The sequence below is a fragment of the Rhinolophus sinicus genome, linkage group LG03 (assembly GCF_036562045.2).
Source record: "Rhinolophus sinicus isolate RSC01 linkage group LG03, ASM3656204v1, whole genome shotgun sequence".
NCBI lineage: Eukaryota > Metazoa > Chordata > Mammalia > Chiroptera > Rhinolophidae > Rhinolophus > Rhinolophus sinicus.
This window is the reverse complement of record NC_133753.1, coordinates 112749295-112772440: the sequence shown is the minus strand read 5'-3', so window position 1 is coordinate 112772440 and position 23146 is coordinate 112749295. Positions and strand designations below refer to the sequence as shown.

The following is a 23146-nucleotide window of genomic DNA, read 5'->3' as shown; positions in this document are numbered from 1 at the left end:
TATCATTCAGAATTGTCTTTAATTCCAAATGGCTATTTTGATTTATCACATTGCATATATTCTTTTTCTGTATTACCTCCCAAAAAAAACATTCCCAGTGATCCAATTGCCCTCCATAGTTATTTCCAAAGTGCCTGAGGTACTTTTCAATCTTATTTGATACTTAACAATATTTTGAATACGTGCCATGATAGCTGAAGATTTGTTAATATTATACTTTATCTACATACTATTTTTCTCCCCTGGATTGCATGCCCTATTCTTTTGCATTCCTATCTTTCTGTTGTGGTAAGTTTCATTCTACTTTTAAAATGTGGTTCTTCCCCAAACACATCCTTCAGGCCAAAAGCCTTGAGGAAATAGATGTCCTCTCATTTATCTCAGATATATGAAAAGCAGCTTATGCTGACATTCAGCAATTGCTGGTGGAAGAGCAACTTCAAAAAAGGGGTGGAGATAGAAATACAAAAAATATCGTTAAAGTCCCTGCCCCCGAGAAGATGATATTCTGGTTTGAAGGAGATATATTACATACATATTCTGAGTAATTTTGTTAGCGCTGAACAAGACAACGTACTGAATACTGTGTGCATGCTGGGCTGTAAATAACAAACAGGACCTCATATGAGCATCATCCATCTACCTTTCCTGGAAACTGGAAAAGTCCATTACTGCCTCCTCGATGCATTTTCTTGTCATTCTCTTTTGTTGTTTTCTAATGGTGCTTGGCCTCAAAATAGCACTGCTGAGAAGTCATGTAGTTTATGATTTTGCTCACAGCTGTTGTTTCTTCCAACAATGAAGGCAGTGTGATCAAGTTTCTGTATGGTTTCAAATTATTGCTTACATCACTAATGATCAGTTTGAAAAGTAAGTTTGCACACAATGGTGATTCAGTGAAAGGCACAGTGAAAAGATGGCTTTTTCTCCCCTCTCCCACCTTCAGCAGGGCCCTCTTCCAAAAGAACTTGTAAATCACGCTTGTGGAGGAAGGAGTTCACTACATGGGTTTTGAGACAAAAATGTAAGTCCAAGCCCTTTTTAAAATGCTGACGGTTGTCTTGTGCTTTCAATATATTCAGAGTTGTCTGGTTAACAAGTGTTAATTGCACAATTTTTTATGCCCAGACATTGGAAGTAAAAAGATGGGGGCCAATATCAAAAGAGTATATAATTGTACATGTGCTGGCATGGAACATGGAGGTTGTAGGTAGTTAGGAAGCAGCAGAGAGGATGTTCCAGGCTACAAGAACCAAGAGGGAGGCTGGGGCATGATGTAAGCGAGGCTGTGGGGAGAAGACCTGCAAAGCTGGAGTGCAGCTTATTTTGCAAAGTCAAGGGACACTGCGAAGTTCTGGAGGGTCTCGGCTCATCTCCAGATGCCTTACTGTGATGCTCAGTAGAAAGCCATTGTTGGTTCTGGAGCTGTGGTGTGACATAATGGAAGCAGTCTCAGGAGGATGAATCGGGCATTGATGCGCCTGCAGACTTGGACAGGGAGACCCTGGACATGACTGCTGTGTGTGTTCCAGAGGTTGAAGGGAAACGTCTGCAGCTGCTCTGTACTGTTGACTTCACCTCAAAGCAGTGACAAAAGCCATTGTGGGCTGTGTTTTTAAAAGCATAAGCTAGTTTGAGTTGGGTTCCTCAGTATCCTGACATTTAAACACTGGGTGGGGGTGTGGTATGTGAGTTGCCTTAGGCTTTGAAAGAAAAGCAGTGATTTAGGAAAACAGAACTGGGAGTAGATATAAAGGTGGGAATGAATCATATGATTGTTCACGAGACAATGACTTGTCCATCCATTTTCATGACACAGATGGGAGCTCCGTGAGACCAGGTTGAAGAGATGTGTTGGGGCCAGTTGGTGGCCTATGCTAAGCCATTCCTCCAGCCCTGGTATTGCAGCTGAGTTTTAGTTATTACTCTTTGCTATGGCAACATACTTGGGTCTCAACAGAAATAGTATCCAACTAGAAGAACCCTTCCTCTGCAAAGTCACGCATTCTTTTTGTGGTTCTTTTGGTTTTTGAGATAACAGTTTACCACCTGCTAACAATGTATCTCTAATATATCTAAAACTAGATTCACAAAATCCCTCCCACCAAACTGTATTTCCTCTTGTGTTCCCTATAACTGTTGGTGGCCAGGCTATCATCTCCGTCCCCTAACCTTGGGGTTATCTTGGATATTCCTGTCCATGGCTTGCTTTCTGCACGCCTTCTGGTACCGTGTTTCCTCAAAAATAAGACCTAGCCAGACCATCAGCTCCAATGTATCTTTTGGAGCAAAAATTAACATAAGACCCGATATTATATTATGTTACATTATATTATAAGACCCGGTCTTATATTTATAGTAAAATAAGACCAGGTCTTATATTAATTTTTGCTCCAAAAGACGCATTAGAGCTGATAGTCCAGCTAGGTCTTATTTTCAGGGAAACAGGGTATTATCCCTGTATTATCTCTCCAATGCAGCTTCTTGTTTCCTACTCATCCCCCTATCTGATCCAGCCTACACACACCCCTCCCCCACCATTTTTGTGCACCAATTCAAGTATAATCCTCCAAAAGCACATATCACATCAGGCTCCTCATGATATATGCACATGAAAAGGTGGGCACTTAATATCCCATTGTTTCATTACTTTTGTTTAAAAATCTTCAGTTATTCCCTACGCCAACCAAATGAAGTCTAAAAGCAGCCCTCTCTCTTTAGGAATCAAACTTCACAACAACCTAATTTCTGCCTTTGTCTACTCTCAGTACTCCAGAGCAAACCAAAGTGCTAGATTTCCTTGCACACGTATGACTCTTGTCTGCATGTTTTCACTTCTGCCTTTTCTTGTATTTCTCACCCTCTCTTAATCTCGCCACCAGTCCAAACTATATGTACCCAGCTCAAATGTCACTGCTTCCACAATAAACTTTGCACAAATACAATGCTTCTTTGGGTAGAGAGGTGGCACAGAGGACTGCAATGTGAAAATGAAAAGTTTTGATTTTTTTCCCATCCAAAAGCATTGTTTTATTTTTACTGTTTTATAGAACAAATAGAAATATAATTTACACTTCTGGTTTCTTGTACTCAGATGTATTTCTGACATAGCATTTGTCTGCTCCCTACACAATGTCGCTTATTCCCTTCACAAAACTTCCCTGATCCTGCTTTTTACAATTAGAAGAGATTTCTGAATTCCCAAGAACTATGTTTATGGCAGATATTCCTTACAACCTGTATTATGCTTTATTTATGTGACAAACTAAACTTAACATTGATAATGAACCCAATTCCACCTCTCCCATTGTCCATCTACCCCCCAGTAGTTTCTTTTAACTGTACCTGATTTTAGTTGTAGTGGTTACTTCATTATTTATAAAAAATGTGTGCATCCTGCTCTGTCCTACTAACTTTAAACTTTCTCTCTCAACTTCCTGTTTTGATGGAACATAAAAGTCAACTCACTCACACAAACTCCCTGCTTCCCTCTCCCAATATTAAAGCCACTCCCAATATTAAACAGGCATATCACTCTCTCTAGTTCCTATGTTCATACATTTATCTCTATGAATAAGACATCAACCTAAATCTCTTTTTAAATCAATTTGATTCCTTACTTTCTAGGATAAGAAATTAGTAATCTCTGCCATTCTTTCACCCTTTCATGGATCATATTTTTTCTTTAATAATACTTTTTCTTTCCTGTTTAGAAGTCCTATTCATTTGATATAGAAGTGCCTAGCTTAAACATGTCTTATTTTCCCCCTCACTTTTTCTCTTCCTGAATGTCTGTATCTTGTTGCTAGCTTCCAACCCTTTGGTTAAGTACATAGGACTCATTGAGAAGGTGACATTTGAGTAAAAAAGGAGAAGAGGGAGAGAGCCACGTGGCTGTATGGGGTACAGAGCATTCCAGGCAAAGGGAACAGCCAGTGCACAGGTTTTCTTGTGGGAGCGTGGAGAGAAGGGGATCAGAGAAATCAGGAGGGGTGAACAGGGCACGTCACAAAGTGCCTCGTAGGCTCGTAAGGATTTGGACTCTGAGAGTAGAGGAATCGAGGAAGGTTTTCTTTTCTCTAATATTGTGATCTGTTTTATGGGTCCTATCTTCTCTCTCTGGAGACATCAATTAGAAACTTTTGGGTTTCTCTGTTCCTTGTTTGGGTCTTTTGAGTTTTCTTCTGTTCTCTGAAGTCAGTGTCCTGAGAATGTTACTTTTCTTTTGGTTGCTTTTTCCTTGCTCTTCTCTTTAAGACTTCAGATTTTCTTCAGCGGTCTAGTAATCCTTTGTTGTCATTTAAGGATGAGGGATGGCGGGGGAGACATGAATGAGGGACTAGAGTTGCCTTGGAAGAACATGGCTAAGGAGTTGGCACTTAGCCTGGGCACTCACTACCTTATTCCAAATGGAAGGCTGAGAAGGGATTTATTCCAGGGCTCCTCCATCCTGCATATGAGGTACCCTGGTTTTCTGTACCTAAGCTGTTCAGTAGTTAATTGCCAACACTTCTGATATTTTCCCCACATGAGCTAAGTACCAGACCGCCTGCCATTTAGGTCTGAGGATAGGGGTTGGGGGCAGAGTGGGTGAGGGAGTCAAAGGTTTCTCACCCGCACACCTTTAAGCTGATGTTCTTGTCAACTTCTAACATCCTCCCCCTACAGCACCTCACTGTCCTCTGACAATCTGAGCACTATTCCCTCATGTTCCAGTCAGGGCTGTGTTCTCAACTACAGCTTATCTGCTTTGCTACATAAGTTAACATTGTACTTTGTTTTACTTTCCATTTTCCAGAAAGTTTGGGGAGTCACTCGTCTGTGGATGGTTTCCTTCATTACTGTAGCAGAATTATTGCTTATTTTATAAACAGTCATTTTAACAGGCCTCAGGAAGGAGAGGCAAACATTTGTGCTCCTGAGCTCTGTCTTGAACTAAAATAGAAACTGTCATGTTTCATTCTAGGTTTTGCTGAAACCAAAGAATACTGTGTTTTTGGCATTCCTTTTTTTTTTTCTGTCTGCCTGTAAGCCTACCAAGGAAAAAAAATTGATATGTCATTAATATTTTATGTTAACATTATGCTAACCCCTAATATCCACTTACCTTTTCTAAATGTTTTAGATTATTTATTTAAAAAGTCAATTGTAGAATATTGCCAAGAATCAGTGATGTAGTTATTATGATAAGAACTGTTTTCCCTAAATGTATCAATCAACAGTTCACTAGAAACACTGGCAAAATGGACATACAAATAGCTAATTCACAAAAGAGGAAATTAAAAAATTTCTTAAATGTATGAAAATACACAACCTTCTTCATAAGAAGAAAAATATAAATATCAAAACTATAATGAGACTTTTTTTTTTTTTACCTCTCACATTTGCAAAGATCAAAACGTTTAACACTAGTCATTAAAATTGTTATTCTGTGTGCTGGGTACTCTGCTAGGCACTTTGAATTTTTTTTTTTAAGTTTAATACCTTAGTAGTGACACCCTGCTTTATATTTTGGGCGTCAGTCATAAACACTGCTGAGGGCAATTTAGCAATAACTATAACATTTAAAATTATGTACATTTTGACACAGCAGTTGCAGTCCCAGGAAATTATCCTATGGCTATATTTACACACATAATAAATAAATAAGGACATTTGTTGCAGTGTTGTTGTATATGTAATGAGACTGAAACCCATGTAAATGCCCATCAATAAGGAACTGGTTAAATTATAATTCACCCATTACAGTGAAACTCTATACAGTCATTAAAAAGAATGAGGAAACTGCATGTACTGGAAGGGAAAGAGTCCCACAATATAACAAGTTTAAAAGGAAAAAAAAAAAAAACCCAAGGTATAGAATAGCATGCTATCATTTGTGCTTTAAAAATACACATACTCATATGTACAGATTTTTCCTAGAAGGATACACAGGAGCTGGGAACAACAGGTGGTACCTCTGGAGAGAAACGGGGACCCCCCATGAAACAGGGATAGAAAGGAGATTGGTTTTGCCATTTGTAACTTTTGAATTGTGTATTTGTGCTTCTAGTACCTATTCAGACATATATGTGCAGACAGATAAAGAAACAAAATTTAAAGTTTCTAGACATAAATATACTATATCAGAATTATAAAGAACTGCTCTCCCTGACTTAAAATCTAGTTTGGGAGATTCTGCAATTGGAGAAGCTACCATGTTTCCCCGAAAATAACACCTAGCCAATCAGCTCTAATGCGTCTTCTGGAGCAAAAATTAATATAAGACCTGGTCTTATATTACATAAGACCCAGTCTTAAAATAAGACCGGGTATTATATTATATTATATTATATTATATTATATTATGTTCTGTTATGTTATGTTATGTTATGTTATGTTATGTTATGTTATGTTATATTATATTATATTATAAAGACTGGGTCTTATATTATAGTAAAATAAGACCAGGTCTTAAATTAATTTTTGCTCCAAAAGGTGCATTAGAGCTGATGGTCCGGCTAGGTCTTATTTTCAAGGAAACACAATAAGAGGGTTTGGGGAGATCCTGGTCTCCATCAACAACTCCTATACCTTCCGCGCCCCATTCTGCTTCCTTTTCTTGGTGACTGTGATGTCCATTTGTACCATGGCTGCTGACCAGCAGTCCCCAGAACCCTCCACTGTCCTTGTAGCCCATCTCTTTGCTTCCCAAGTACTGCCGCCCATGCCTGCCAGCCATGGAGCCACGAAGCAGATGGCACACCAAAAACAAGGGTCCGTGCGTCCCCAGGTCAGCGAGTTCACGTGCAGCCCAGTTTTCAGTACAGGGTTTCGGCAACGCTCTACTTCCACAGACCTGGCCTGAATCACGACAGTCCCGTTTCCCAGATTCTGTCCTATGGAGAGCCTCTGGTGACACATACCCTATCTTCAAGTCACTTTTAAACGACTACTGGTCAAGACTGTGGTTTTAGGAAATGGTGATCAGGGATTTTCTTTTTTTAATTGTAATGAATATAAACCTACCTTCCCCCATACTACCCGAAGGGAGTTTGGTGACATTTTTTTATGTCTTACCTCAAACTAATTTAGCTTGAAAGCAGACTCAAACACAGGGTCTTGTCACTGCAATTAGAAAGGAACACAGCTTCCTGGACTGAACCTCATTGAGACATTTGTTTTCATTTACTTGAGATGCAACTTAGCATCATTCTGCCCAGTAGCTTCTTACCTGGACTTGTATGTGACGATGCCTGAATAGGACACTTTCTCAGCAAGAGAGACAGGGGTCTGGGACACTGAGTGACAGGAGAATTGAGTGCCGAGTTGCCCTTAAACTCACAGAGACTCTCTCTGGGAGGAATACTTGACCCCGTATAAGAATTCTAATTCTGAATACATCGGAAATCCGAATCAAGTTACCCAACTACTGAGGTCTGGGAATTGATAAATATTGGACTGTTGATAGGGATTGTCCAACCTGTTTTTTATTTGTAGGTTGTGTAACAGTGTGTGGCAGTGTCTTACTGAAACTAGCACGTCATAGCCGGTAATAAAAATGCTCTCTCCTAGTAGGTGAAGTCAGGCTTGGTTGGTCTGAGTATGGCATGTATCTCACTGCTCTGAAATTCCTACTAAAAAGCTTTCAGGGCCATAACTGCTGCTGAAATTGGGCTGCAGATGGGCGAAGAGGCAGGTTATTACCTGCCATGGCCAAGTAAAAGTTGTCCTCAGCGTCTTCTGCTGCTTCTATGGATGCTTTCAATTGTCCCTCACCTACCTCTCTCTCTTGCCCAGCTCTGAGCATCCTGCCCTGTCAGCTGGGATTCTTCCTATAAACATTGATTGAAAGAGGAAGATTACTTTTTTTTAGAGGGGGGTATTTAATTGGTTTTTATTGTTGTTGTTGACTCTTTTAGTTAATGTCCCTGAAGGGGCCTTGTCTGCTTTAAAAAATAAAAATAAAAAAAGTTTCCCTTTTTTTCATGATTTAAATGAGACCTGTTATTTCAACTCCCTTGTGCGCTTCACTGTCAGGAACTGTCCAGTTCCTGAGAGGTCTTGAGGAAGCATTCCATTTCCCCTCCTACACTCTGCTCACTCAAAGATAGGCGATCTCTGCTGTTTGGAGCCTACAATTTCAATGGCTGCTGACAAAACCTCTGGTAAGGGACGCTTGTGGAAGAATCTCTCCTGTGGTAGGAATTAATGGGCTTGAGTTTCCGTAGCATCTTTAAGTAAACAAAAACCTAAACTTGAATTGGCCGGTGAATTTCACTTTCTCTTTGAGACACTGCAGAATTAATCCCACATCAGTCGACACATATAAATGATTTCTGTGAGCAAAATGCTGCTGAGCTAGAGCAGTGGGAAAAAACCCGAAGTTCCCCGCTTTTAAGGAGTTTAGTGTAAGTAGTAGTTGGATGAATAAGCCATTTGGGAGAAAAGGTTAACAGCACAAGGCATTAATCGATGAGGGGCCTAGTGCGTTACAAAGCCAGCAGTGGAGGAGCTGAGACTCCTGCTCTGGGGAGCACGTGCCCCTACCCTGCCCCCCACCGGAGGCCCTTCAAGGAGAGAACCAGTGCAGGAGACCAAGTGCAAGGTTAGGAAAAGTGGGGTGGAGACCATCTAGAAAGAAGCCTGTTTAACTTGAGCAGACCTACGTATGTGTTCTGTCATTAAGAGACATTGCTTGGGTGGCTTGATACAGAGGTGTGCACTGTATCTTTTTAGTGCTAAGGGGGGGGCCCTGAATCAGGACCACCATGCATGGTGGGTCGGTGAAGGCACTTAGCACCCTGCACTGCACAAAAGCGCCTGACTGGCAAGGGGCAGAAGGCAAGGAGGGGCTGAAATGCTGTCGAGCTTTTCTTCCTTGCACCTTGGTGCTGGGCTGTTTCTGCCCAAAACAGGGGGCACCTTATCTCTGCCAGGCCATGTATCAGTGGGGTTACATCCACACTGGGGGCACCTCTGTCTGAGTGCTTCCTAGCAGGAGTGGCTCTTTCTAAGCACACGAGGGTGCTTACAGGACAGCCCGGGCTCTCAGACCCTGCCTAAAATGCAGTAAATATTTGAATGAATGCTGAGATGGATTACTGAAGTTCCACACACACTTCATCTCCCTACTTCAAGAGGGACTCTCAGTGGTTTTCTGCCTGATGCTTTTGAAGAACAGGAGTTCTGTGTGTGTCTTGTGGAGTAGACAGACAAGGTAGATATGCTGAAGGCCCCTTAACAGTTCTAAAATTCTTTGAGTCCATAAATTAAACTTGATGCTCAATTTAAATAAAATCCTCTCTTTGAAACCCAAGTGGCGCCTTCCTACTGCTATTTCAAGGCTTTTTGTGTATCTTTTGTCACATAATGCCATTTGGTTACAGTCTGAACACTTTTGTGGTACATAAGTTCTCCGAGGACTCTGAGGAGATCTGAAGAAGGTAGAGGGTCAGGCCTTGGTCTTCAGAGTTTTACCTACTTAGGAAACGAGAAATGCTCACTACAGAATGAGAGCCTTGTCAGAGAGACTTAGTGTTGATCTGGACACCACGATCGGACTCCTCATGTGGGCTGGAATTTTCATGTGCTGTGCTGTGAAAAGTGGTACGTCCGCAACCAAGACGCTTACACTAACCAGTAACATCTCCTGCCAGTGCTGTTAATTTGCAGGGAAAGATATTAAAGGGGTGGTAAATTGGGACTAAAATTAGCTAAACTGTCATAGCAATGCTCTGTTAATATGTCTTCCTCTATGCTCAGCCACCATGCAGTTCTCACATTCTCAGAAGTCTGTTTTGTGGCTTTGCTGTGCAGGCTGACTGAGGAGGGCCTGAGCCATGTATAACACCTGTACTCTCCCTTACCTCCTTCCCACATTGGAAATGGTTTCCTCTGTGCCCGAGGCTGAGGCAACTCACTGCTGTGCCCATCACACTGGTCAACCTCCATGCATAGTGGTTCAGTGTGAGACCCTCTGGACTTACTTTCCCCTCTCTTTCCTCTTTACCAAGGTCAGACCCAGTTTTCCAAAAGCCTTCTGATCATGATTGTACACCAGCACTATCCTAGAGGCTGTGGTCCATACAAAAAGGAATAAGATTCCTACCCCCCCGTGCCAAGTAGTAGCACTGAAGAGCTAATAAGGGGGCTAAATGGATAGATAGGTGTTTGGGGGGGGGGGGTGGATGGATGCAAGGGGATGGGAGGGGAGGGAGGGAGGGAGAGAGAGAGAGAGAGAGAGAGAGGGGAAAAAAACACGTGTACACAAAGGCCTCATAGAAGACAGACCTGAGTTTGAATCCCAACTCGGACAGATGCTAATTCTGCAAATTTGGGCAAGGTATTTAGTACCGAGAGCCTCAGATTCCGCGTCTGTAAACTGGGGGTAATAATTCCTACCTCGCCTGGGTGGTTGTACAGACAGACAATAACTTGCATAGAGAGGCGCTTGGTTAAAATAACAGCAACCCAAAGTGGGACCCAGGTAACTACAACAAAAGGTGATAAGTGACATAAGAGAAGTGCAAACAAAGGCTGGGGGGGGGGGTGTTCCCAGCAGGAAGGCTCACACCTGGCTGGAAGCACGCAAGTGAGTGTGCGCAGGGGCCCTCCCAGCCTCCAGGTGATCTGCCACTCCACTGCCTGGGCAGGGCAGAGCAGAGCCCACGGGGCGCAGACCTGGGAGCAGCAAGTCCCCACAAAGTCGGAAGTGTACCTGCTGAAGCCAGCCGAGGGGGGTTAGAATGGAGATTCGGGAAGGGCACAGCTGTCCAAGTTGACCTCAGCCTGTTGGTGGGGACTGAAGATCATTCCACTCTCCAGAAAGAGAGGTGACTTCATTGTTTTTCTGTCCACCCACCTCTGGATGGCTAAGGTGAAGCGTTTTTCTCTTTTCTCCAGCTCAGAGGCTGAGAATGGTGTGGAGGAGAAGAAGAAGGTCTGCAAGTCGCCAACTGCCCAGTCCCCGACCCTGTCCAGTGAGGCTGAGTCTCCAGACCCGAAGAAACTCATCTGCCTACGGTCAGTCCTCACGTAGCCTTTCTCTGTTCTTTTTGCCTTTTGGGGGAGGAGGGGTTCCTGGGAGGAGCTGTCGTTTCTAGTTTTATGATGGTTGTTAAAAGAATGAGGCTCTACTGTAGGCAAATGACACCCCTGAGAAAGAAGTGGGGTGTTTTTCCTTGAAATCCAGGCACTGACACTTGCCTTCCTCACTCATCTCTTCCTAATAGCATCTTTTTCTCTTTCCTGCCCCAGCCTTCTGCAAAATGTCTGTCCCTCTCATAAAGCACTGATTTTGCTAACTGATGGAGCCAGGTGTCCTCTCTCCAGCTTAGATGTATAAAGCACCTGGAAAGGCTGGCCAGGTTCCTTCCTCACAAGGCCCGCCCAGGTTGGAATGTCTGCTCTGCCTCTGGGTGTGCACACCTGCTGTCTCTTTCCTGGCTGCCACAAAAAAGAGCGGAGGGGAACCCCGTCTGGGCTCCCCGGCAGGGTGTGCACGTCTGGGGAAGGCCACCCATTTCCTGGGGCTGGTGTTGTGACCATGGTTTGGTTGTGGGGCTGTGAGGAGACAGGCAGTTTTGAGATATTGATCTGTGGTCCCCATCACTCTTAGAGGCACCAATTATGTGCTTTCTTCCACACGGAAGGAAGAAGTAGGAGCTTCAGAGTGGCTTTTTAGTCCTTGAAAGAGAGTGTCTAACCCAGTGGTCAAGTACGGGTCATATGGGCATCGGTCTGTAGGAGTGGAGAAATGATTGCTCTCCTCCCTGTTGTGAGAACTGTCAGAACTGCTACCTTCTGCATCTTCTGGCGGCTGCTAAAGGGTGATCCAGTAACTCCTGCTTTCCCTTCCCTCCTGGCTATCCAGTCCACACCTTCTCTCCAAATCTATACTTCATGCAGGATCAAGCGTAAGTCTTCACTCTTCCCCCAGGTTTTTCTTGCTCCCAGTTCTCTCTTCACCTTTTCTGCATGCCTGTTTTGACATCTCACTTTTAACCTTGTTTTTGCTGGTTGTTTCCTGTCACAGCATCCTATGTCACTCACCAGATGAGTCCCTCTGTAAAGGCACAAAGCATGTTGTTTCTTGTATCTTTCACCACTGCTGAGTGGCTACAGCAGGCACTTTTAAAATGCTGTTGGTTCTACTCCAACTTCCCCACTCATCATCAGGGCCTGCTCGTTAAACTTTATAGGGCGTATGACCCATGTAGTTTCAAAGAGCCCAGCACTTAGTTTAATGTTCCTCTGTCGCTGTCTGGAAATTCTTAATTTTTGAAGAAGGGGCCCCATATTTTCATTTTGCACTGGGCTTCTGGTCTTGCTCATAGTCACTCGTGGGAAGTGAGAACACGGTTGAGAAGACCCAAAGAAATCAATACTATGAAAATATGCACCCCTCCCCGCCAACCACCATGGCCAGTGCTGTGCAGACGATTCCCTTCTGCTTGTGCGTTTGAAGTTATCAAGGGTACAGATGCCCTACTTGTCACATTTGCTTCCAGACTGTAGTTCTTCAAAGGTCTGATCATTGCCTTGACAATTCCATTAACATTTATTTATTTGAATCAGTAGAGTTGATAAATTCAAATTATTGGATAGTATAAATAATGGGTGATTTGTCATTTAAAAAAATTCTTTTACTTTCAAGTAGAGTACAAATGTTTACTAATAATTTAAACCAAAAAAATCCGTGGAATTCTAAAGAAATTTATATCTGTGAATAGGTTCAGTGGCCGGTACCTGAATGCAAATCAATGTACCTTGAAATTCGGAGACATATTTTACCAGTGGTTTGAGCATCACAGACTCGAACTGTTGGGGCTGGAAGGGACCTAGGACATCACACAGTCCATCTTTTCACAGCTGAGAAAAGCGCCTAATGTCTCTCTAACTTCAGTCATTCCTGTCCCTCAGTCACACCCATATACCACCCTAATTGCTTAAGATTCTTCTTAAATCAGCTTTGGATCACATTTTTTTAACTGAGCCTCCTTCTAAGGAATCATATTGTGAAATCATGGATTTCATGTGCCATTTTCCAATAAAGAACAAAAAATTCTACACAGTCGTATCATAAAACTTGTTCGTACATACACTTCTAAACATCATACATGCATTCCACTTTGAAATGATTGTGTCGAGCTGTAGGGTTGAAGATACTATCGTATGTGCAAATTCACAAGTCTACTAAAATGGAGAGCCAGTACTAGAATCACCTTAGAAAGGAATCCTGGGGTCCTGACCTCTGCCCTTGAGAGAACAAAGGAAGACTGACAGGTCCTCTTTGAGCCTGATTTCACTTCTGCTGTTTTCTCACTCTGGGAGGTTTTGTCTCATTTCTCCTCGTACGCAATTCCTGCTCGTCCTGTCAGGCACATTATTCTATTGGTCTCCTCTCTCCTCCTGTTAGACGTACTGTCTCCGTACCTCCTCCTAACGCCTGTGATATGTATTGCTTTGGTGCTAAATCATGTACTGCCTTTCTAAGAAATTTTGTTTTGTTTTTATTTTCACTTTTTTATTGAGGTATAATTGATATAGATATAACATTATATTACTTTCAGGTGTACCACTGAATGATTCAATACGTGTCTACATTGAGAAATACCACAATAAGTCTAGTTAACGTCCATCCCCATATGTAGCTACAAAATTTTTTTTTTCTTGTGATAAGACTCAGATGTTTTATGTGCACAGGCTCCTTAAGGATAAAGACTGTCTTGTGTGCCCCAAGGCATGTAACACAATGCCCCACTCAGTTAACACTAGCTAAATAGTAATAGAATTCTGAAATAAACATATTCTTTGATTGAACAATAGCTGCAATTTTGTTTAATAATTTGCCTGCTGTCCTCCTTATACTGATTAAAATACTTTTGAAGTGATGTAACTATTTTCACAACTAGATTGTTATTTCTGCCTTCTGTAAGTCACCATTTCTGTAGTTTGCGATGACAGCCTGCCGACGTCATCCTAGCCTCCCACAGCATGTGCTATGTAAATGCCCTTAGAGGATTATGAGTGATGATTGACGTCTGGAAGAGCAAAACGAATGCCAGATTTCCTTGTGAGATGGTATAATACTCAAGATTTATTATCATTAAAATGAACGAGTAGCATGAAAAATTCATTCTGTTAGACTCCCCAGATTTTCTTTCCTCAGGTCAAAATCCAGTTTTGATGGTGTCTCTTTAGCAAGTGACAAGAACGAATGTAAAACAGAAAGCAAAAATGACTCTAAGACTGAAAGGAAAAAGTCTTCGTCTTCCAGCCAGGTAATTTGGGAATCAGATGTGTATTGTCTCAGAGGGTGACAGGAGCGTTAAAGCCAATGGGAAGGAAGGAGCCAAGGAGGCAGCTTCCTGCTGTCACGACTAACATAGGCAGAGAGCGTAGACAATCTAAGAAAAGGACAGGCTGCAGTTCCTTCAGTCAATTGTTCATCAATATTATATTTGACAACTGACCTTTTCAACACATAGTGAGGGGTAGTGAGTTCCACGCGCTGTGACCGCTAACTCTGACAAGTGCCCGGAGGCAGCCCCAGTAGTGATGAGCACGAAGTCATGTGATTGTCTACTAATTAGCCAAGCCCAGGAGAGCTGTGACATCCTTGCATTAAAATGAGAGTCCAGTAAGGCACCTGAGTGAAGAGAAGGCCACCCAAATGTACACAGGAGGTAAACCTGGGAACAGGGTCACGATTCTTCAGAAAGTATTTTGCTTCTGCTCTGAGATATACCCAGATCGGTAACAAAGCCCAGTTCTGCGTCTTAGAGTGGGACGTACTGACTTGGGGGTTTTTTGACACTTCTTCTCTAAATACTTGAATATGTGTCTCTTAAGAGCTATTACAAAACACTGTTGGCACACCCAAGAAATTTAAGTAAATGTAAAAATAGATTATTAATATAAAATCCATTTTCAGATTTCCACCTTTATCCCAGTACAGTAGTGAATGTCCTTTACAAAGGTTATTTGTTTCCCCCAACATCCAGTCTAAATGCCTCGTAGGTGTTGCATTTATTTGCCATATTGCTTTTAATTTCAATCAGTCCCACTACCTTTTTTTTTTTTAATCTTATTACCTTGACATTTTTGAGGAGACGGTGGCCCAGGATATTTTTAAGTCAATTGTGCAACCAATGCTCACAGTACCCACTGACAACAAAATCTCAGCAAAGCCCTCATAGAACACCTAGCTTTAATCCAGGTAACTTTCTGGATGCAAATGTACTCCTGGGAAGCAGCGTGAGGTAACCAACTTTATATGTTTATCTGTAAAATCGCCGACTGCGAGGAACCATCTATCATCTGTCTGAAGCTCTTTACAGCAATATTAGGGCCATTTTCACCACTGAGACCACGCCTAGTTTGGATAATCAAGGTCCTACTTGTGGTATCTCTCATTCTGCTCTTGAGACTTTTTCACCAAAAGCATCCTATCAGGCAGAGTGGGATAAGAAGGACCTCGCTCTACCTATTACTAGCAGCTTTGTGGTGCCAGTTAAGCCACTCAGGATCCCTGAGGCTCAGTGTCCTGAGCTGTGGACGTCAGTTCCTAGGTTATCGTGGAGGTGGTGTGTGTGAGAGCATTTTACAAACTGTAAAGTACGGTCTGTACAGTGTTGTCACACAGAGAAACAGATGCCTTGCAAATGAAGTGACTGCCGCATTTCAGACTCTTGGATGTCCTGCCACCCTGGAGAGAAATCCTGCTTGTCTTGACAGACGTCTGCCCCTGACATTGGCTAAGGAACTGCCTTCACAACAGTAGCATTAGTACTGATACCAGGTAGCATGTCCTTTAGCTGTATGTCCCATGGAAGCCTCACGGTGTGCCACTCAAGCAGGTGCTGTTTTTGCGCTCCGGCACGGGAGAGGAAACATGCCCAGAGAGGTTAAGCGACTAGGCCACAATCACATACCAAGGAAGAGGGATAGCCGTGACTTAAACGCAGGTTTACCTGATTATAAAGGTCATAACCACTGTCTTGAGAGTCCTCACTTGTATCTCTAGTGCCCTGGCATGAATACCTGCCCTGGTTAGACTCCTTAGCATGTCATCTCATTTCTTATCGGGACACCCTGGTCTCGCCACCTCAGCAGAAGGCTGAACATCATATGGATCGTGACTACAGATATACATCCAACCAGGTCACTAATCTTATTGGGAAATGAAACCTTTCTGCCTTGCCATCCCCCGTGGGAGACTGTAAGAACAGACAGAGGGAATTCCTGAAGATACTATATTAAGTGAGGGAAAATGTGGCATGTAATTTAAATTGAAGTTAAAATTTGTGATGCTTCACACAAACAAACTGAGAGCGGTGACATCTCTGTTTTGTTCTCACTGCAGTTCAAGGCAAATAGGCAGTTTCACAAGCTGTTTCTTGATGTCCCAACTGAGGAACCCCTGAGGGAAAGTAAGTTCTCACCTATTTGACTTTTTAAGCTACATATTTGAAAAGGTGCTCGTTGGTTTGGGGGGAGGAAGAAAGCAGGTCCAGGGACTAAATCACCAAGTGGGATAGGTTTCTGAAAGTCATGACATAACAATAATGCCAGCTTCAATCAGCTCTCACCAAATACCATGTAAGATAACAGAGTAGAATGGGAAACTGACTCTCTCTATATGATATGGACTCGATCCAAGATGATTCTAGAATGATAGCCTCACTTACCATATTCACTGCTAAGGTGTATTGTTTGGACGGTCCTGAGAGTTAGGACCAGAAGCCTGAAGCAAGAGATGCCACGAAAAGAAGTCCAACAGGAAACACAGATATAGGTGGACAGACCTGTGTTCATAGCTGCACAAGGCAGGGTGAGATGCTCACACGTAAACAGGTTGCCAGCACGCCAGTTAAGCACCTGCTGTGCTCCACTGTGGCTCATTAGGGGCCCAGGGTTCCATTCTAGCGTCTCTCAATAAACACTGTTATGGCAGGATGCTGGATTCCAGCCGTAACCTCCAATCAGGAAGGTGTGGGTCACATGCTCTTCCCCCAGTCAGGCCATCTATTTCCAAAGGAGTTATTAGTGACCATCCTAGGGAAGGAAACCCAGGGAGGAGTGCAAACATTAGCACGAGGGTGACACACCCTCCTATAATAAATAGACTTTTGAAACACCATTCTTGAACTCTCATTTGCAATGTTAGACTTGCCTTTCCATTTTGATTTTTATACTAAAGTCTGTTAAGACTATAAATGAAAAAAACAAACTCCTGTCTCCATACTTTTATTCCACTAAAGATGACAGAAAAAGAGGTGATGGGTCTTTTGAGTATGTGAGTGTATTATCTCTGCCAATGTCTGAGTCACCAACATACATATATACAGAATTTTCATTTTAAATGTAAATTCTGAATGATGTTATATATTTTCCCAGGTTTTACCTGCGCTCTACAAAAAGAGATATTATACCAGGGGAAGCTGTTTGTATCAGAAAACTGGATTTGTTTTTATTCCAAAGTCTTTGGAAAAGACACTAAGGTTGGTATAATTTTTTAAAAAGCACTTTATTATATATTGTGAATATTGTTTTAAATGTAGCAATATTTATAAATATTTGTATCATTATTATACCCTTATAACAAATTGCCTTTATGGTAGTTCTAAATATTCAGGTTCTAAATGCCTGTAGATGACACTAACTTCCCTTTTTCCCTAAATACCATCTCAATCATTTCTGTATCTCTCTCCTACAACCCTGCCCTAAATCCTTTTTACCCAGATGTCACCGGACAACTCTTGAGTTATTCATATGAAAATAGTTAGTACAATAATTAGTTTCAAAGATGTACATTAAACCTACAACAATTTTTTAAAGAAATATTAGTTTTTGTACTGTGTTCAAACCAGTCACCATCAGAAACATCTAGAAAAACAGGCCTATAAATAAATTACTTATTAGAGCTCACTTTATATCATCCCCAACACAAATGAGCAGGAATTGGAGCATTTAAAGCCCAGTCTGGGAGAGTCATATACCCACAATCCCCAGTGGACATTGGCTGACATCTTTTCATTCTCATTAAATACAGACGTGGGGGAGCAGAGACCCATGACACCCTGAGCCAATAAGGAGAATAGCCTGAAGGAATTGGCAATTTTCCCAAGGTACCGCCTTCTGAAACAAGGACCTTGGGACTATGGCATAGAAGGGAAAGATAATTCCATCCCACTGACATTCTTTTCCCTTGAGTTGTGCTGTCACATCACAGTTCAGTCAGGCCACCAGCGTAAGGAGTCAGAGAAACACCTTCTTAGGTTTGCGTGACCTCAGTTGAGTTTTCAAGCATTCTGACTCATGATTATGAGTAAGCAGCTTTTATATTCATGAAGTAGCTGATTAAAAATTCTTTTTGTTTTCAGTGGTGGGTATGTTTTATTTAAATATTCTCCCTTAAGCCACTGGCAATCGTCTAAAGACCATTTAACAAATAAAATGGAAATTCTTTATTTTGTTGGTATTGAGTCAGCAGCCTAGTATACTATTTTTAGGTCAAGCATATTATTTTTATATTGTTCCTTTATTATATAGTTAGGTATGGAAACAGATTTTGAGTCACAGTATTGTCTGTAAAATGCAAAGCAACGTTAAGCAGTATTCCACCATATTTCTAGATTTCTGGATTATAAGAATTTGTTCATGGAGTGGGAAAGGGGATTGGAAAGCACTGAGCTCCAGTTCAATGTGATAAAGATAATTCTCAGGAATTCAGAGAGAACCAGCACCCCTGACAGAAGCAGCAGGGTTTGAAGACATTAGTAAACAAAGAATTGTTCTTTGTTAAGGCATGGGGGGATTCACAAAGCCAAAAGGTACAGTTTCAAGCTAATAAGATTCTAGCAATGGTTTCAGAATCCCACTTCTACCTGAGAGAGAGCTGACCAAAACAAGGTAAAAGGAAATGACCCTGATTTTTTAAAGACATAACATAACACACTGGGGTTGCTTTTGCTATATTTAACCTAAGAGGCAACAGATTGAAAATTAGCAGCAGTGGACAATTAAGAACCGCGGTAGTGGCTTGTACATTTCTTCCCCTCTAAGGATGGTTTCAAGGGGACTGAGGCTTCATCTCTGTGGCAGAATTTCCTCATTGCCAGCAGCCTTTGGCCCAACATGATCCAATAGGAACTAAAGGCAACCAAACAAATTTTCTCTAGAATGGGGAATTTCTAAGCACCCTACCCTGGAAAAATATTAATAAAGTTAGCCTTAATTTAATCAGTACCTTTTGGTGACCCCACTGGTACTTTCAGATGCTAGTAAAATTAAATGCATGTATCATTTTCCATTTGGGCTCAAACTGAAAGGTGACTTCTGCTTTATTTCTCAAAGTTATCTAGTTGTCATTTTATACTCATAAAGCAATTGATTGAAAACTCTTTCTTAAAAATGTTCCATGCCTTAGATTATGAAAAAGATCCCAAATTTATAGCCCCTTTTCACTGTGTATATGTGTTGCTGCTCAGAAACAAAATTACACTCATTTTTATATTATCTACCTTGGTAGATCTTAAATTCTTTTTTTTCCAAAGCTATCCCAATTTTTAACTTCTGAATCATCTCCCACACTTCAGAATTGTGTGGGTAGCTCTCATTCTTTCATAGTCTTCCTTTCTGGAACTTTGAGGGGCAGTAGCATAATTCCATCACATAAACCTTAATAGGAATGCAAATATTCAAAATTAAAAGCTCATTTTTCTTCCTTCAAGCTAGCAGTACTAACATAAGGCTACTCCACTGGCCATACTCTTTCCAAATATATGCTGTATTTTTACAAAATATGTTCTCAAGTGAGTGAACCTATGGAGGGATTCAGGTCATTTTATTTTTTACCATGGCTGTGTGTGGCCCTGTTTTCAGAGCTCAAAGTGATGTGATCCATTGTTCTTTAAGACCAAACCTGGTTGAATGGGTTCTAAAAGTATCAGGGACATGTGCTATTCTTTGTGCATCTAATATATGCCCATAGCACATTGTATGAAAAAGAAACCCCATTTTAGATCAGATTGGTACAAATTCCACCTTTGTAACTTATTATATTTATGACCTTAAGCATATAATGCTCTAAACAAGTGTCCTTATCTCTTCCTCTGCTTTATAGAATTGTCATAATTAAATGACATTCTCATCTGGTATATACGTAGATAATAATAGTTGTTCTTCTTTCTTGTTTGAACCAGTAAAGAACTTAAGAGTTCTTTTATTTCACCTATCCTCTTCATATGAGACAAATGAGGAAATGAATAACACTGTTATTGAGTGCTAGGCATTTTCCATATATTATCTCATTAAAACACAGAAAACCCTGGGAATTAGGAAAGATTGTCTCCACTTTACAAATCAGGAAACTGAGGCCTAGAAAGGCTAGCTGATATGGTTGAGTAGGTCATATAGAAATAGAACTGAGCTGAGAATTCACGTCCCAGACTTTCTGTGCAGTAATGGTTCTGACATCAGTGCTTTTCAGCATTTTCCCACCCACATGTGCTGAACAGAGGAGAGTCGGGTACCTGGAGATTAGCCCAAAGTGGATGACTACAAGCATGTAACTTCTGTAGAGCCTTGGGTATATCTTCAACATGAATGTAAAGTTTGCATTCTGTTCCCACCAAGCTCTTCAGTAGAATTGATGATCCCGATTTATCCTCTGGTTTTGTAAACACCAGCGTAAGGAGCTCAGTGACACACCACTGCTGCTCTTTAAGATTCTACTGTTCTTCATGGGTCCCGGAGAGCCTGCTGCTGAGTTTGATTTCTTTATTATTGATGCATATTTTTCCTTTAACATGATGATTTGCAGTGCTGTTTTGTGAAGCCCTAACCAGTGTGTTAACGCAGTGATTCTGTTTCAGATCTCCATTCCAGCTTTCTCAGTAACCCTAATAAAGAAAACCAAAACTGCCCTTCTGGTGCCAAATGCCCTGATTATAGCCACAGTCACAGACAGGGTGAGTACCCAGCAGAGAAAAGGTACCTGTTTTGCCCTGCTCTCGCTTAGGGGGCCTCTTGCCAAGGACCAAGACCCTGAACCACAAATATCATCTCCGACGGGGAATCGGGAAATAGGCTGTAAGGCTAATGTAAACAATCCTAACTTTTTTAGACATTCGTGTAGTGTTTCCCCTCACAAGATGATTTATTCCAATATAATTGTTGCCAATTTTGAATTTCCTGCTGACTTAATTATACTTGCTTGACCAAGGTCAAATATATAAAATTCTCTCCCAACTTCCCTTTCCCTCACGTCTGTTAGGTCAGGCTAAACTGGTATGTTCAGTTTCTTTAATAATAATATTTAAAACAACAACCATCACCACCTTGTTGACAGGGTGAGGCGAAGTGATATTAAGGAGTCCCTGGGGTTGGGGTGGTTACTCTCCCCATCACCTCAGTTGGTACCTCTCCAAAACCATCTCAGATACATAAAAGTTGTGCTTGCTGTGCAAGTGCAGCTTCGGAACCAGTTCCTAGCTGCTCTTTGCTTCCAGGTTGCCTTAACTATCCCTCATACCGTGTTTCCCCCCCTCTGAAAATAAAACTGGGTCTTGTATTAATTTTTGCTCCAAGAGACGCATTAGGGCTGATGTTCAGGGGATGTCATCCTGAAAAATCATGCTAGGCCTTATTTTCCAGTTAGGTCTTATTTTCGGGGAAACACAGTAGTTGTATACAGAAATTTTTAAGCTGTTGTTGACTATTAGGCTATCTCAGACATGCAACCAGAAATATTTGCACTGAGAGTGGTGTTTATTTCAGTTTGGGAAGAGAGAGGGAGAATATTTTGGTTACTCATTTTACTTGAACTTATCTTTTAATATTTTACCTCCTACTTCTATGAAAGCATGAAAGCCACATTCCATTTCTAACCATACTGGATACCTTGAAGAGAGAAAGAGGGAGATGGAAAGATAAAAGAAGCTATATACGAGGTGTGATCAAACAATACAGTGAATGATTAAATAAAAAGAATTATTACAGTAAAAGACACACTGCCATTAATCTCCCTCAAAATACTCCCCCTCACTTTGAACACATTTATCCCATCGTTCTTGCCACTCTCTGAAGCAGTTCTGGAGGTCCTCTTTCGTGTCTTTAGTTGCAATGTCCTGGCTGCCTTGATGTCCTGAATCATTTTGACTTTGGGGAAGAACCAGAAGTCACATGGTGCCAGGCCCAGGTCTGGTGAATAAGGCAGATGAAGACACACCATAATGTTATTTGACAGAAATTGTCATATACCACAGCAATGTGTGACACAGAGCATTGTCATGATGTAGGATGATTTAAAACACATCTTCTCTCAACCGTAGCTCACACCCAAGTGATTACACCAAACAAGTTGAAACGTACCACACACTCTTACTAAGGTTTGATGTGCCGCTTCCCATATTGAAGATCCTTGCCTTTCTGTTAGATGGCACTTGGCAGCAGCATTCACCATATTTTGTGATCACAACGAAAGGCTTCGTGTCACACATCGCTTCTGGTTCAGAAATTTCTGTCAAATAAAAACATTGCGGTGTGTCCTCATCCACCTTATTTCACCAGATCTGGCATCGTGCAACTTCTGGCTCTTCCCCAAAGTCAAAATGACCATGAATGGTGAACGTTTTGAATCGATTCAGGACATCGAGACAACCACAACAGCGCAACTAAAGACACTCAACGGAAGAGGACTTCCAGAACTGCTTCAGAAAGTGGCAAGAACAATGGGATAAGTGTGTTCGAAGCTGGGGGTGGGGGGTGGGGGAGAGAATATTTTGAGGGGGATTAATACAGTGTGTCTTTTATTGTAATAATTTTTTTATTTAAACATTCACCATATTTCATATGTTAATATCTATTTTTGAAAAACTAGTGGCTAATAAGCATCAAGTATGTCTCGCCAGGCATATGCTAAATACTTTCATGATGTTTTCACATTATTCCATATTACCACCGTATAAGAGGTAGTAGATACTGTTAAGAAAACTGAAGGTGTAAGAGATTATTAAGTAAGCAATTTGCCCAGTGTCACCTGCTTAGTAAATGTCAGAACAAAAATTTGCAACTGGGTCTAATGCCAGAACCCATAATATTAACTACTTAAGAATACAATGCTTGCTTGAAAATTACATCAAATTCTCTCATGGGCAAT

General features: G+C 41.5%; 1 protein-coding gene across 6 annotated transcripts in view; it reads left to right on the top strand.

Annotated features, from left to right (window-relative positions):
- Positions 1–23146, top strand: part of GRAMD2B (GRAM domain containing 2B) — a 110043-nt gene that overhangs the window by 72994 nt on the left and 13903 nt on the right. For 3 of the 6 annotated variants that reach the window (XM_019732385.2, XM_074328548.1, XM_019732383.2), the window contains exons 2-7: positions 10885–11004; positions 11855–11897; positions 14153–14264; positions 16349–16415; positions 17383–17486; positions 20862–20957. In XM_019732385.2, coding sequence (XP_019587944.2) covers positions 10899–11004; positions 11855–11897; positions 14153–14264; positions 16349–16415; positions 17383–17486; positions 20862–20957 — 528 coding nt within the window. In that variant the 5' untranslated portion in view covers positions 10885–10898. The remainder of the gene's footprint in view (positions 1–10884; positions 11005–11854; positions 11898–14152; positions 14265–16348; positions 16416–17382; positions 17487–20861; positions 20958–23146) is intronic. The other 3 variants (XM_019732382.2, XM_019732380.2, XM_019732384.2) reach the window with 1 other exon arrangement.